This window comes from Podarcis raffonei, chromosome 3 (genome assembly GCF_027172205.1).
Source record: "Podarcis raffonei isolate rPodRaf1 chromosome 3, rPodRaf1.pri, whole genome shotgun sequence".
NCBI lineage: Eukaryota > Metazoa > Chordata > Lepidosauria > Squamata > Lacertidae > Podarcis > Podarcis raffonei.
The window spans coordinates 51,256,897-51,273,780 of NC_070604.1; the positions used below are offsets into that span (position 1 = coordinate 51,256,897).

A 16,884-nucleotide genomic window follows, 5' to 3' on the forward strand; every position below is an offset into this window, starting at 1 on the left:
TTAATTCTTTCCCTTTTTGTGTGTGTGTGTACGTACGTCCTTGTTCTCCCGCAATCTCCTCTTCAAATCAGCGGGGGCGCGTAAAGGTGGAGATGAGCCCGGGAAATTGCCGGAACAAGAAGAAGAAGAAGAGGAGGAGGAGGAGGAAGAAGAATCCCAGGTTTTGCACGGAACAGGCCATTGCAAGTGGTTTAATGTGCGAATGGGGTTCGGATTTATTTCCATGCTCAACCGCGAGGGAAGCCCCTTGGAGACTCCGGTTGATGTCTTTGTACACCAAGTAAGCCCGTTTTGTTGTTTTAGTCGAATCTCAGCCCCCCCACCCCACCCATTTCCCTCTAACCCATGCCTTCGTTTTATGTGGTCTAAAAACCCCTTCTCTAAATGCTCCCGTAGATGTTTGTGAGCTCTGTTTAAAGCCAGCATCAGATAGCAGTTTCTGTTTGCCATCCAACCGCCCCCCCCCAAATGAGATCAGTATCCATGACTTTGTTGGTCCTGCAGAAAGAAAAGTGTACCATCTCAACAGTTGTTGTTGTTTTTTAGTACAAAGTCTTGCTTTTGTTTTGCGTTCTCTGGCTTTGTTTGTGGGTGGATTGCGTTTTAGTTGTTTTTCGTGATGGAATAGATTCTTCTCTGCTAAAATGATAGTAGAAAAAAAAAGCAAGTCGCCTAAATGACTCCCAGGCTGCAGCTCTGTGCATACTTATCAGAGTTAACAGTGGGACTTAATGTTTCAGTAAACATGCACAGGATGGTGCTGATAACTTTCCCCACAGTGAAAATTAAGATCCTTTTAAGTGTTGTGGGCTCTTTCTTTCTCTTAAAAAAGCTAGGTAGTGTTGTAGTTTGTTTTTATGATGCATATGTTCAGATCAAACAGTAGTGCACAACTTGTATTTGTTTTGCTGCGGTGTAGTGTGGATATTGAAAGAGTTCGTATGGTGGACTATGATACATCAAAGGATCACTGGTGTTTTGTGCTTTTGTGTGTGTGAAGGTCTTCTGGCTGGAAAACATTTTCATGACATGTATAAGGCCCTTGTCTCCTTAAGGGCAGAGGGCTCAAAAGCCAAAGTACAAGAGGTGGCTATTGTCCTCATATATGTGTGTATAAAAGCAAGACCAAGCTAATGTTGATATTTACTATAAAATCATTACAGTAATAGTGGGAATGTAACAAAACAAAACAAAAAACCTGTGGCATGTGTGTGTCTTCTTTACCCCTTGATTTTCTGAGCCCTGAAAAGCAGTAGTTCAAATCTGAATTGTAGTGTTCTTTTTATTGCAGTAATCTCAAAAGGGTAAATTATTGGGTTACTCATAGAATGAAATACCCTTAAGCTTAAATATATTTTGCTAAACTTCAAATTGATTTAAATGGAAGCCCTTAACCCCATATGTGCTTATAGTTTGTTTTCAGAACATGGATAATGTTTGAGTTGTGACCACATGAGAACTGCTAAAAACAGCCTTGAGTTTTGTAATGGTGGTAGTCCTTTTCCAGCAAACTGACACATTTTTGTGCTTGCCTTTAATCTGTGTGTATATATATCGGTCCTGAAACCCTAGTTTGGTCCAAGCACTGCACAGTTTGGGAGTCCCCCTCATCTATTTTGTGGGTCCTATTTATAATAATAGAGCAGACTTTAAGGTAACTGAAAAATAAGGACACGTGACCTCAGTTTTAAAACCACTTACTGTTGCAATATTCAATGAAACTGCTCTGGAGTTAGTGACTTTATAATTTCTATTTCTAACAATAAAATTGGATAATGATCTCCTGAGATTGGGTATCTGTTTTGTAATCTAGAAGTGTTACTTCCGTATAATTTTAAACTTTCAGTTTGACATTAGCACATGAAAGCTGCTCCTTTTCTTATGTGTCTTCCTGAAATATAAGTACTGAAGCTGTTGTCAGTGTTGATTGCTAGCAGCTTCTGGGCTTTGCTCCTGTTCTTCCCTGCCACCTTGACCTTTCTTTAGGTCACTGTATTGAGGTTTACAATCCTACATGCTTATCATGGTATATATGAAGGAATGTTTTTCTGATCATATGCAGTATTATTTTCTTTGCTCTTCAGCATGGGAATCAGAAATGTTTACAGCATAACTGCTTTTGATAAGATCACTCATTGAGCTGATCATGCAGCTGGATCGGTGCTTTCTGACTTCAGTGCTACTATTCAGTGCTAGAATAATATCTGTTTGTGGTGGACCATTCATTTGGCTTTGAGAACTGCAGTGGCAAGACTGATGTCACACACAGCCCTCTTCCATGTTTTTTTTTTGTTTTTTTTTTATTCTGAACAAAGTGTTATGTTTGGAGGTAGAATATACTACTGGCTGTTGGTATACATTTTAAAACAGACTTTGGTAAAAAGGAATTTTTTTTAGAAGAGTGCATTTGATATCCCACCTTATCACTAAGACTGAAGGCAATTTTTTTTTATCTCGTATGTTCTCTTGCAGATACAGTGATGCAAGTCATAGTCAAACCCACTATATAAAAATGGAACTGAGATAAATACCCTGTGTTTACTCTCTCTCTGTCTCACTCACTCAGTCATCACATGATAGCTGCAACAATCACAATTGTATGTGAAAGAGCAATCATGGAATCAAATGCCACAGTTAAGAGATTTTCTATCACTTTAACGACAATCTCCATTGAAACACACACACTACTGCTTGTCAGGTGATACATTTTCAAGTGGTGTAGGTGCATATGTGACCTTGCACCCAATAATTTTGTAGTAAGTGGAGTATATGAATCCATATATGGAGCCAGTGTGGTATAGTGGTTAAGAGCGGTGGACTCGTAATCTGGTGAACCTGGTTCGCATCCCCACTGCTCCACATGCAGCTGCTGGGTGACCTTGGGCCAGTCACACTTCTCTGAAGTCTCTCAGCCTCACTCACCTCATAGAGTGTTTGTTGTGGGGTAGGAAGGAAAAGGAGATTGTTAGCCGCTTTGAGACTCCTTAAGGGGATATCAAGTCCAAACTCCCTCTTCTTTTTCAATGATCCCTTCTCCATGCACTGAACCATGGTGGCTATAAGGAAGAAGGTAAGTAAATAAACCTGCTAGAAAAGATATTTATTTGTTGCAAACATTTATAGTATGCAGTAAGGAAAGCAAAGCCAAAACCAAGAGATAAATATAAATGTGAAGGAATATGTTAACTCTCTATAATATGTGTTACTAGTATTGTCATCTAAGTCAACAATAGCATCTCTTGAATACTGTACAGTGGTACCTCGGGCTACAGACGGTTCAGGTTACAGACTCCGCTAACCCAGAAATAGTACCTCAGGTTAAGCACTTTGCTTCAGGATAAGAACAGAAATCACGAGGCAGTGGCAGCAGGAGGCCCCATTAGCTAAAGTGGTGCTTCAGGTTAAGAACAGTTTCAAGTTAAGAACAGACCTCCAGAATGAATTAAGTTCTTAACCTGAGGTACCACTGTATGTGTATTGTGAATGTTCATAATGGACTGTCTTCATGATTTTGCTGTAGCAGTTCTGTGCTACCAAGGGGTTGTTTTGAGAAAATATTGAATAGATGGAAAAGTTGTTTTCAGTTGTGTTTAGCAGCATGTCTGGAAGTATTTAAGAAATTAACTGCTTATAATTGTGTAGGTTTTAGTTGGCATTTGGAGATATTTTTTGCTTGTGGAAAAATGTTTGGAAATAATGGCAATAGTTGGAAATAATGTTCCTGCATTGCCATGGTTTAACAGAAAGTATGTGTTGCCAGCACAACTGGGACAAAAACAGTACTGAGGTATTGAAATGAACATGCTGAATTGGTCAAAAGGATGATAATTTTGGAGGAGGGAATGAGACAATTTGTACACATAAACCCTATTCATACATTTTGGAGCAAACACAAGTGAGTTTAAAGTGGTGTGGGAATGAAGCTTGCATGCAGCCCATATCCCCATTTATCCATGCCTACATCATCTCCACTTCAGACCTTCCTACATTCAATGTCAAGGTCTGAAAGAGGATTCTGAGTATGTCTGGGTGAACATGCTAATTCAGATATTCATGATGAATGTTGAAAAGCCTGCAACATCGTTTGCATGTATGGACATTGTGGAACCTCCCCACCTTAATCCCATGTTTCTTTGACCTGAATTAAAAAGAGAGAGGGCTATATTATTTAAGATATAATCTTAATGTCAGCAAAATTGGAACGAATTATATGATGATTCTTTCTAAATGGGATGCTTGGAATGATATAATTTATCCACTGTAGTTCCAAATAACCCGTACTTGAACTAAACATTGTGCATGTGTTCATTTATTGTAGCATCAAGATGGGAGCAACGAGATTGTTGGGGTTTTTTCCCCCTGCTTATCCTACTTATTCCAGATTTATTACTTGGTGGTAAATCCTATTGATGCCAGCTGAATTTAATTCTGTGCAGTGGATTAAAAAATTTAATGGATAGACATTGTGATTTCTTTTTTAAAAATAGAATGGCTTCTATGTTTGCTTTTCACATGCACCTGAAGTTATCCTACAGATTGACACAATCATATTTCCTATATATACTTGCATTAATGTAGGTCCTATTCAATACAATATGATTTGAGTTTTGAGTAGACCTGCCTAAGATGATACTGTTAAAACTGCACTTCCTTCTAGCAGTATTTTTACTATCTTCAGTATTCCTAAATTTTAGGAATGTGCCATGTTTCATTTTTTAAAAAATCATTCGAGGCCCAAAAATATTATGACCAATCCAGATTTTTTAAAGTATTGATGCTTGAGGAAGACATCCATCTTTATAATACAATTCTAAGTGTGCTTATTGAGAATCAAGTTGGATCCCAAGAGCCTGTGCCATTGACCAAATGAGTCCTTCTACTGGGCTTTTAAGGTTGGTAGAAGTTCTAATCAATGAATGAGTGGAAGTGACCCTCTCATTCTCTCTCCCCCTGCAATCTTTTCCACCACCTTCCCACACTCTTCCCTCCAATTATTCAGAGCAAATTGTTTAGGGCTGCTGTGGGGGTGGGAGAGTGCAAAATCTGTTAGCAGAAGCAGGAATGGAATTCTTTGAATGTAAGCTTAGCTGCATCAAGGTGTGTTGGTTATATCCAGTATGTATACTTGTGCCTGCAGATTGCAGCTTAGATTATTTGTAGCTCTTATTGTGAGAAGCACAATATCAGAACAATATGCTCTCTTTGATAAATGGATGGAAGAGCAATGTGTCTTTTGCCATTGATGAATCCTGAGACAGAGAAGAGGAAGTCTTAAATGTCCTAGAGCTGCTTCTTCTTTGCTTGTTAATAGTTATGTTGAATTGGGCTTTATCTACAATTAAAGATTTATGGTTGCAGCCTATTGTGTCATTCTGTTCACTGAAAGCTCTTTGATCCAGCAGTGGCTTCCATGAATGGAAAGGAAAGGGAGATGATTTTAATGTTTAATGTTTAACAGACTATTGTAGTTTAATATTTTGTTGGAAGCTGCACAGAGTGGCTGAGGAAACCCAGCCAGATGGGTGGGGTATAAATAATAAATAATAAATTATTATTATTATTATTATTATTATTATTATTATTATTATTATTATTTTCATTTATTCTTCCTTCACTTTGCACCTCTCCCGATTTGCTCTAGAAGGTTGGGTGATCCAGTGGAACAGCATGGAAGGTGCTTTAAGGAAGAGAGAGAGAGAGAGGTGTGAATTTGTACACATCATCTTTCTCCTATCTCTGGAAGCCATTCCTGCATCAAACAGCTTTCCCTGTAAAAGTAAAACAGATTTAATTCTTGTCTGTGCACTGCAATTAACATTAACATCTCAGCCAACTGACAATTCAAAATAAAACTATTGAAACTATTAAAAATAAAACAAAAACAAAAACAGACAGTGGAGCTCAAGGACAAACAACCTTACTCATTGCCATCTTCATCCAGAAGCTTTTGATGAACAAAACAATGCTATTGAACGCAACCCTTAATGATTGCACCAATTTAGACTGCAGTTCTAAATTCCATTTACCTGGAATTGCACCTCATTGAACTCAATTACACTGCGTCTTAATGGACATGTATAGTTTTGCACAATAGGTTGATTAAACCTTGTAGGTTTGGCTTTTTTCATATTATAAGCTGCAGAAATGTTGGTCTGAAGTATTCTGAAATATTGGAATATTTGCTAACATTGCAGTTGAGACATGGCTGTAATTTCTTTTGCCTACATAATTTATACCCAGATTGGAATATGATTTGTCTGTAATTTAGAATGACCAGATAGTCTAAAGAGGTGACAAGAAACATTAAACTAATTTCTTAACATCTTTTTTGAGGTAAATATTGAAGAGAAGTTTTCATGGGGGGAAATGTGCAAACTGTTTCAACACCCAGAACTCATGAGCTTTACCACAAAGTTCCTTTTTAAATATGCTAGAAGTGAGAGACGTCAACTTCTTTTATCTTTCTCTCTCCTTTATAATGGGACTAAATCTCACCCATGGCCAGATAAATGTACTCAGGAGCACTTCACTTGGAAGATCCACATTGGGATAAGGGCTTTAAAAAAAATAAATCACTTATTTCCCATTAAAAGGAAAAGTTTCACTTATTTCACCTTGATTGGCCAGCTTCGCTTTGCCAGTGGTGGTTTGCTCAAGTCAAGAGAATAACTATTCAAGTCTCCTAGATATCAAGCAGATAATTCCGTGTACTAAACTCACTTCATCCAAACATAACCACAAATTATAATTTGGGTTTATTATGTGCTGCCTTTCCCTCTCTCCCTCTTTTTGCAGAAGAGGAGACTCAGCCACAGTTTTCACTTCATTTGAAAATATTTTATAGTTCAACCACAATATTGGATCTGGTCCAATATTGGATCCCAGGCCCTCCTGCTCTACAGATTAACATCCTAACCAGCCTTGGTATTTTTCCAGGACAATCTTCATACCTCATAATCTCACCCAGACCGCAACCATATAGCCCTGTATTGAATATTTGTTCTGAGGAGCTGTTGTAGTGCATGACAGCTGGTTCCAGGATTGACCTTGGTTTGGATAACTGGGAGAATAAGGGCCGAAAAGCGCCCCCCACCCCTAAATTATTGACTAAAATAGTCAATAATGATAAATTAGTGCATGTAACAATGGTGTTTCTCTGATAATTGTGCAATTTCTTCCCATCCAGCTTTGTCGCCTCCATTTTCATGTTGGTAGATTACAAGTATCTGCTGGTTATTTACTTAAGCAAACACCATATTATCTCTCCTCCTCCTCCTCTGCCACCACCATTAAACTATGACTTCTCAATACATATTAACCTGTGTTTACATTTGGGAATTGGGAATCTGAGCTTGGTTTTCAATAAGAATCTTGGAAAATGCCTAGGACATCCAAAGAAGGAAGCACTTGTGCATATTGCCCATTCTTATCCCTATATTTCTTCCCAAGGTGGAAAATAATACAGGATTTTTTCGAGGCCCTATTACTAGAAAGAGCAAACATTACACTGCTTAGCAAGGATTCATTGGAGATTTGCTAGCAACTCTGGTGCTAGTATCCATGGTGATTCCAGCTTCAATAGCATATTATAACAGCTGAAGTTTGGAAACTCATAGTCAGCTCTTTGAATAGAGTTGCTGGTTCACCGTGAATCCAATTGGTAATAAATGAGCATCCCTGGGACCTGAAATATTTATTTGAAAAAAGCTTTTGGTGGAATGCTCCTGACTATTAAGGATATACAGCTACTGCTGATTTTGTTAGAATTTTCTTAATTAGCATGTGTGACATTATGGGGCTCACCATACCATCAGAATGTATGGTTGAAGTCAGAGAAGAATTATGGTAGCTGTTGGGACCTCCCATATGCATTCTTTTTGTCTGTCTCTTTCTTCCTGGAGGTGCAGAAGCAATGCTGGGTGCAAAACTACTTTCTGAAAACCCTGCATCTGAAAACAAGTTATCTTAAAACAGAGGATTATTTGAACTATGTATTTTAAGAACTATGCAAGTTGACATAATTGAATATGGAAATTTAAGTTAAGTATAGATATCTTCCATGTTGTGGGCCCTCTGTTGAGATTCTGGTGTCTTTTTTATATACATTGGTTATATATGCTCAGGTTACATACGCTTCAGGTTACAGACTCCGCTAACCCAGAAATAGTGCTTCAGGTTAAGAACTTTGCTTCAGGATGAGAACAGAAATTGTGCTTCGGCGGCGCAGCAGCAGCAGGAGGCCCCATTAGCTAAAGTGGAGCTTCAGGTTAAGAACGGACCTCTGGAACGTATTAAGTACTTAACCCGAGGTACCACTGTATATAGAAGTTTGGCATCATTGCTTCTGTACCACTAAGAGATCCACTTTATGTGCATTGATATATGAACAAGTAATTTCCAAATCAGCCATGCATGACCACCTGTATTTACTTGATTTAGCACTGGTCTGTGTTCTTGATCTGCTTAAAAGTTGCTGAACTGCAAATAGAAAATTATTTTTGAAACAGTTTGCAAATGTATTTAAATGATTTGAACATAAAAAATGTAAAAAGAAAATTGATTGAAAATCACAGCAAAGTGGAAATGTATAATATGTAAATTGGTGGTCTATAAGCATGGAGCAAAGATCAGTGAAACAAAACAATTTTATGTCTCATCTACTTTTCAAAAATTCTGGCACTGGATGACCCAGTCCACAGCTCACTTAGGTGGAGAACTCTGATTTAAGCAAGAGAAGCTCATTAACTCACAATGCAGTAAAGGCTACTTGTACATCTGATTGTTAACTGTCTCCTTGAAACATGAGAGCAGATTCCTCAACAAAATTTGCTAGTGCCTTTAGACACACGGCTGCATAATAACCACAGATATTTAGTATCATCTCTATGTAACTTAATACCTCAAGTTATGTAGTTAGAAACTTGCAGCTTGTTCTACTAAGTCACAATATAAATTGAAATTTAGCTTTTGATATTGACTTTGTTTTTTCATATTTCAGTTTGCTGTGGCTATGCATTAACCATGCGTGCACTGCATTAATCTGCTCCGGGTTATCAAAGCTTGGGTTGAAGCTGGTAATAGACACTTATTTCTATGGAAGTTGTTTGGGCTTTCCGTAACAAAACTGAATTCAGGAGTCCCCTCACACTATAGACCTGTTCTTTCAAAAGCACTGCATTATCATCCAGAACAGGCCATCTGCCTGATTCCCAAATCTGAGAACTGGGATCAGCCCACACCATCTCTTGTCCTGGGTTCAATTTAAACATTGATCTCAATGGCATTCAGTCTGATTAGAAGTAGTTGTTCCTGTTGTGAAATTACTGTTTTCTGTCTTCTATGTTGCTTGCTAGTATGTGCTCGTATCTTTTTAGATACTGTATACTAGTTGTTAGATTATGCTCAATATGGGTAATAAAGCTTAGGCCATGGGTAGGCAAACTAAGGCCCGGGGGGGGGCAGATCTGGCCCAATCACCTTCTAAATCCGGCCTGCGGACGGTCCAGGAATCAGCGTGTTTTTACATGAGTAGAATGTGTGTTTTTATTTTAAATGCATCTCTGGGTTATTTGTGGGGCATAGGAATTTGTTCATCCCCCCCAAAAAAATATAGTCCGGTCCCCCACAAGTTCTGAGGGACAGTGGGCCGGCCCCATGCTAAAAAAGTTTGCTGACCCCTGGCTTAGGCAATCAAGAGATGAAATAGTGGGCTGAAATTCTAAACTTTTCTTTTGTAAGTGCCTTGCACTGAAAGTAGTAGGATTGCCAATGGATTAATCTGTTACTGCATTATCAATCCACCTGCAGAAAGATGTTACACATGGTGTTATTTTTATTGTGGGAAGTGGGGTCATTTACAAGCTGTTGTCTATGGCGGGAAGAGACTGTATCCTGTGCATCTGCAATGCTTTATTTTTGCAGTAAAAGGTAAAGGGACCCCTGACCATTAGGTCCAGTCGCGGACAACTCTGGGGTTGCGGTGCTCATCTTGCTTTACTGGCTGAGGGAGCCAGCGTACAGCTTCCGGGTCATGTGGCCAGCATGACTAAGCTGTTTCTGGTGAACCAGAGCAGCGCATGGAAACACCATTTACCTTCCCACCAGAGTGGTACCTATTTATCTACTTGCACTTTGATGTGCTTTCGAACTGCTAGGTTGGTAGGAGCAGGGACCGAGCAACGGGAGCTCACCCCATCACGGGGATTCGAACCACAACCTTCTGATCGGCAAGCCCTAGGCTCTGTGGTTTAGACCACAGTGCCACCTGCGTCCCATTTTTTGTGCAGTAGGCGTAGTCATTAAAATCTATTTAATCATGCTTGCGGTGAAGCAATATGATCATATATTAGAGTTTTGAAAATTTTATCTTGGATCCATCCATTGCTGTTTGCAACCAACTATATTTAGATTTATCCCAAAACTTCCTATATTTTAATTCGCGTATCATTTAAAAGAGAGGGAGCAGAATCCGATGGGACACAAGCCGACTTTCAGTTATGCACCTTCATCTCTCTCCACCCCCACCCACCACTGCAGCCCTCCATGTGTGCTCAAAAGCTGCTCCACACTCTGGAGTATATTTTGGGTAGACATGTTGGAGTGCAAAAGTTGCCTTGCATGTACTGAAGTCTGTTCCACTTGCACACAGACAGCATTGCACAGAACCCACATTTTCTATTTTCTTAACAATCAGATGCATTTTCCTTTAAAAAAGACATTTGCTTTATTAAGTGGCTTTAAAAAAATGTTTCTGTTTACCCTGCACTATTTGTTTTAATAGAGTTTCCTAATTTTAATGCAGTTTAAAATTGTATGTATTGCCATTTATGCTGCCTGGAGTACATTAGATGCTTACACATCAGTTGCTATAGTGGTTGATGGGTTGCTGAAGATGCAGAGAAAAACGAGTTAACTAAGGAATGAAACAGGAACCCTGTCAACTTCCAGGAATTTGTAAAGCTTTCATTTGACAGCACTTGGTACTGCAGCAGGAATGTTGCTGATCAATGTGTACTTTATCATTAATGTTTCAGATAGGAAGGGCAAAGGGTTTCTCTTAAAGCCTCTTATTTCATCCCAATAAGAGAACTGTGGATTTCTTAATTATTCCCAGATATCCAGCTAGACAGTTCTTTGGTATTGTACTGTACTCTGATTTTCTAAAAACTAAAATAACTTGGTTGTGTATAGTAGAGGGGTCCTTCTTGAAAACCAACAAAATCAAACTACCCTGAATTGCATTGGCTTTGCACACCCAAGCAGCAACTGTTATTTCATTTTTACGACATCATTTGGCAAGTTCTTAACTCAAAGGTCTCTTGAGATTTTATTGGCTAATTTCATCAATATTAACCTATTGGCTGATATGCTGCCCTTGTAAAGTATTTACTGCACAGCAATTTATCAAGAATGCTTACTTGTACACTTAAAAGTGTGACTACACAAATGCTTAAAGATTTACAGTGGAGGAGTCTGTTTATTGATTTTTAATAGGCTACTTATCAAGACCATAATGAAGTCCTAACATTTTTCATTCTTGTGCTGCCTGCTTTGCAATGTAATACTATGTGTATAAACTGGTACAAAATTATTTTTTTAGTTCCCCACTCCACCCCCGAAATAGATAGGGGGAAAGTTTACATAGGCTTAAGAGTGAGTGCTACTTTGGTGGCTTAGAGCAACCACTAAGCTTAGGACAAAGACGGGAGAGAGATTCCAGAACTTGACCCTTGCTTTGCCCTTCCATACCTGCATTAACCACAAAGATGGATGGGAAAGAGAGCATGCAGGACACTCTCCCTCCTATCAGTCATTAGACCATTGACCTCTATGGCTCTTTTTGAGGGGCAGGCTCTAGATCAGAGATGGGAAATCTTGGGTCAGCCCTCCAGTCTTCTCTGTCTGGTCCTCAGAATTTTCCATATCACATCCCTTACTTGCATCCCTTACTTACCTCCTTGGATGGAATGTGTCCTTGAACTTTGATAATGTAGGATAGAGAGGTGCATTTGTTGCCTTGTGCACTTTTGCCTCTGGCTCTGCACACACAGTGCTCCTGGAAGGGAAGGTCCTTTGGCTGAAAAAACCTCACTACCCCTGGTCACACTTGTGACACACTTGTGGTTGGTCTGAGCAAATCCTTCCAGGAACAACAATGAAGGTGAAGCAGAATAGCTGGGGAGGTGGTGGTGGACAGGAAGAAGTCAGAGCTGAAATTGAAGCTGGAGGTAGCTACATCCTGTTTTGGTAACCAGAGGAATACTACCTCTGTGAATATAAATAAAGATTCTGTTCTAAGCCATCATGACTAATGAGCAGCGTGTTGTGTACTGGGGAAAAAAATTAAACCAAGAAAAAGAAGATTTTGTGTCCTGCATGAATTCTGCACTCTATTTGTAACTTTCCATAGTTTATTTTGGTTTTGACAAGCATGAGGAGAGAGCGTTGTTATGTTCAGTCACGTTTCCCTTCTTTGATTTAAAATGACATTGGCTGCACTTTCAAGGTGCACCACTACTACTTTCTCTAGAACTGTGTTTCTCCGAAAACTAAATTATGCACTAAATTCTGCACTCAGTATTAGATTCTGCACTCAGGAATTTTGTATTCTGTGAAATTACTTTCAGTTACAAACCTTACAGCCAATCAATATTGATGACTTCTGGTGAATAAAATTACTTCCAGTGGATCACACTTCCTTGCCTACCCCTTCCTAATTGCCTAGCAACCTTCTAGCCTTTTTAAAGTTCAAAAAGTGGTGGGAATCAACCTTGGCAGCACAGATCTGTACATTATGGAGGCTGCATAGGCACAGGGTCCTTTTCCTGGAACCTGGGATCAGAAAGGGGAAACCAGCCCTGTGCTCAGTTTTCACATAGCAAAGAAGGCCAATCTAAGGGCTGGCTTTATCTCTCCTGCATAGGGTAAATGGCATGGGCCACAAAACAGATTAGCACAAAGTGCTAATCTTTTCTCTCTGAATAATTATTTGCAATACATACTGGCAGTTAAGCAGCTTCCTAGTTGGGTGAGGGAGAGGAACCAGTGGCTGAAATCCGCAAGATGCATTGAGTAAGAGTGGTTGCTAACTGGGCTCTTCCAGTACTGGTTAGTATGCTTTTAGCACTTCCTTAGCACTACACATGTGTGAACAGTTCAGAACTTGCTGCCCTTTCAACACTAAACACTGCATCAGGCTAAAAGCTCAGTGCAAAACACATCCTCAGTTTCCTCTCTCTCTCTCTCTCTCTCTCTCTCTCTCTCTCTCTCTCTCTCTCTCTCTCTCTAATGCAACACAGATTTCGCATTAGAGAGGCCTCTCCAAGATGGTGGGGGGGGGGGAAGGGAATATGGCTTTCTTTCAGAGCTGGAAAAATATTCACATTTCCGTAGTGTTTCTATACAAAGTACCCGATTAAAATGTTTTTCAAATATGCAAAGCATGAAAAGAGAAGGATTGCAAAACCTACAATATTGGCATAGCTTTTCAATACATTTCCGAAACAAAATCCTAAATAGATTCATTCACTAATGAATATTTTACTTCATTTTACAAGAGTAACAAAAGGTGGATGTATGTTTAAATAGTCCTGTTGGTGAGAAAAGTAGCTATCCAGACAAATTAAAGTGTGTGAGGTTGAATTCAGTGTTGAGCTTGGATTTGGTTTTCAGTGGGTGAGATTCAGCTAATGAGGTCCACTAATGGAAACCTGTGCAAGAACTTCCACTAATGCAATGGGGCTTTCACTCCTTTCTTCACCAAATTGGCTTGGGGGTGGGCAGAGAACTACTAGAGCAAGCATGTGGGGTGAGAGCAAGGAAGCCTTCCAGCTGGCGAGCTGAAATGATTCTGCTGATGGAATGATTGCCTCTCAGTGTCCCCAAGTGACAGTCAAATGGTTGTGGGCTGGATCCACAGTAGCATTCAGTGAAGTGTTCCACTCACAATGGAGGCAGGAGGCAAGGGTGCAGTCTTTGCCAATACCTCCTGCAGCTCCTTGCCCCTCCTAACATTTTGTTTCAAAACACTGCAGGGTCTTCCAGAGCATCGCAAGAGGAGGCACAGGGGAGGAAGGATTGGCAAATATGACTTCTCGCCCTACTCAAGCAAAAAGCTTTTGCTGTATCTTGTGCCTTGGTCACTGGATAGCCAATCTGGGTTTGGTCCATTGCCTTTTTGGTTAACCAACAAGAGTGATATTTGAAAATACTGTATTTTTTGCACCATAACACTCACTTTTTTCCTCCTAGAAAGTAAGGGGAAATGTCTGTGCGTGTTATGGAGCGAATGCCTACGGATGGCGGGGGGATCTGCTGCAGTCGTGAGCAGAGGATCCATGGTTCCCCTTCCTTCCCTCCTCCGTGGCTCGCTTTGAAACAGCAAAGCGGGAGAAGAGCCGCTGAGTGGGGAGGAGAGAGGGACAGAGAGCCTGCTTGCTTTAAAGGAGCAAAGCGGGAGAGGAGAGGAGCCTTCTCCTCTTATACCCCTCTTCTGCATTATTAACAGCATCCTTCTCCACACACCCCACGCGTGTTCCTTATCCCTTGAGTGCTTTTCCTTCCCTCCCCACTTAAAACGTGGTTACAAAGCACGGATCCACATGGATCCTCAGGATTTTTGCACTGGGTCACCCCAAATTCACCATCAGATCACATAGCATGTCCATGGCTACAGCTTGCACCAAAAAAATCACGCACCCACTGTTGCCTGGGGCCGCAGTGGTGCAAAAACGTGGTTACAAAGCATGGATCCACATGGATCCTCAGGATTTTTGCACTGGGCTACCCCAAACTCACCGTCAGATCACATGTCTGTGGCCACAGTATGAACCACAAAAATCATACATCCACTGTTTCGTTTAGAATATTTTTTTTCTTGTTTTCCTCCTCTAAAAACTATGTGCGTGTTATGGTTGGGTGCGTGTTATAGAGCGAAAAATACGGTAGATTTTTCACAGGTGCAAACAAGCATAAGCCTACATTATACCGGTTGAATAGCATAGCATTCCAAGGTTTTGCCATTTGTAATGTAATAAGGTTGTATGTGATGACTATTGTCTGATTCAGAATATGTATGTGCTAACATTTGTAAAGGAGCCCATTACATTTTTTTTTAATTAAGAAAAAATACTGGCTTGGGCGGGGTGAGTAAGAAAAGTGATGGTGTCGTTAAGCTATTTTTGTTCATTTTCCCATGTTTATAAGTATGGGGACAGCATCACACAACTGTATGCATAATATCATTAAATTCCTTAAGTGTGATCTTTCTCAAGCATTATCAACACTAATATGCTTCCCCGCCCACTGAAGGGGCCAATGGGAGGGGTGGGGAATGTGGATGAAACAGAAGGGGCGGAGACAGAAAGATGCAGCCACAGCTTATACCTTGTTGGCATGATGTGGTAAAACTTTTTGGATTTCTTGTTCCTTCACCTCAACTCCATTTTGAAAATAGCATGAATTAAAAAATGCACCCTTTTCTTGTTTTGTGGATATGAAATAAAATATTTGTAGCATTTAAACTTAAGACTATAAAGTGTAAAGTTGCCATTTGTCTACTGTTCAGAAGCATAGGATATATTCCAGCCAACACTAAAGCTCTTCATTTCATCAATTTCAGAGGGAAGGATGAACATTTGCTTAAAGCTATCCCATGAAGTCAATATAGCATGCATCAATATCCTGTGGGAGGCAGACATGGGTATAGAAATAAGTAATGGAAAAAGGGAAAGAAAATGGAGAAAGCAACCCATTTAAATCAAATTCACCTTCTATCAAGGAGTCTCTGAACACCTGTGAAATTGCAGTACATAGATAGGAATTTATTGTCCAATTGTTTCAGGGGAATGTTGCCAGGGCAGCATTGATGCACCTCTTTGGGTAATGCCTTTGGTTGTCATTTGCTTCCAAAATTCACATTTTCAGTTTTGTTGTCAATATTGGGTAACCACTTTCACATAGAAAGTTGGTGGCACTCTTCTTACGTGTAATGAGGATGCAGATCTCTTGAGGGTTGGAAGACTTCTGATGGGTATTCACCATGGGGATTCATTCCGGCCGTCATTTTGTTTCAGCATCTACATGCAACCACCCAGTGGGGTTGTATGGAATTTTGGAGTGCTTTGTCATCAGTATGCTGATGATACACCACTCGGTTTCTCTTTTTCATCTTCTGCAGGTGAGGCAGTGGATGAGCTGAATTGATGCTTGATGGCAATAATAGACATCATGAGGGCAACTAATCTGACTCTCAATCCAAACAAGACTGAGATGCTGTTAGTGAGTGGTGGTTCTGTCTGACTTGAGTGGTGTGAAGCTCTAGATGGGATCACATTGCTTCTAAACAGGTTCATAATTTGGGAATTTTCCTCGATTTCTTGCTTTCATTTGAGGCACAGGTGACTGATGGTGGTGCAGAGTGCCTTCCACAAGCTTAGGCTGATGGCCGTGTTACAAACCTATCAGGACAGATAATATAATACAAACTCTGTCACATCTGCACTGGTTGCTTGTACACTTCTGATGAACTCAATTCAGAGTGCTGGTTTTGACCCACAAAGCTATTTATGTTTCAGGACCACAATATCCTTCAATCTAAGGGTCTGTCCTCTGAGAGAGGTTTGTTGGATTATAAGGGAGAGGCTATTCTCAGTTTTTGGAACATTGTCCCCAGTGAGATTTGCCTGGTGCCTTCACTGAGATGTTTTTGGGCTGCAGGTAAAATTTTACATTCTTTCCCAGGCTTTTGGTGGAATACAATGATATTGTTTGCTATTAGCTGTGCTGCTAAAGCATTCTGTTGCTGTTCCTGGGCATTGCTTGGGGATTTTTATGAATTGTGTGCATTTATATTTGTGTGTGCTCTTTAAAAATGTTGCATGTCAA

At 40.0% G+C, this 16,884-nt stretch overlaps 1 protein-coding gene across 6 annotated transcripts in view; it reads left to right on the plus strand.

Moving 5' to 3' along the window:
- Nucleotides 1-16,884, plus strand: part of LIN28B (lin-28 homolog B) — a 90,895-nt gene that overhangs the window by 20,752 nt on the left and 53,259 nt on the right. For all 6 annotated transcript variants that reach the window (XM_053381550.1, XM_053381551.1, XM_053381553.1 and 3 more), the window contains one exon: nucleotides 72-280. In XM_053381550.1, the coding sequence (XP_053237525.1) occupies nucleotides 72-280 (209 nt within the window). The remainder of the gene's footprint in view (nucleotides 1-71; nucleotides 281-16,884) is intronic.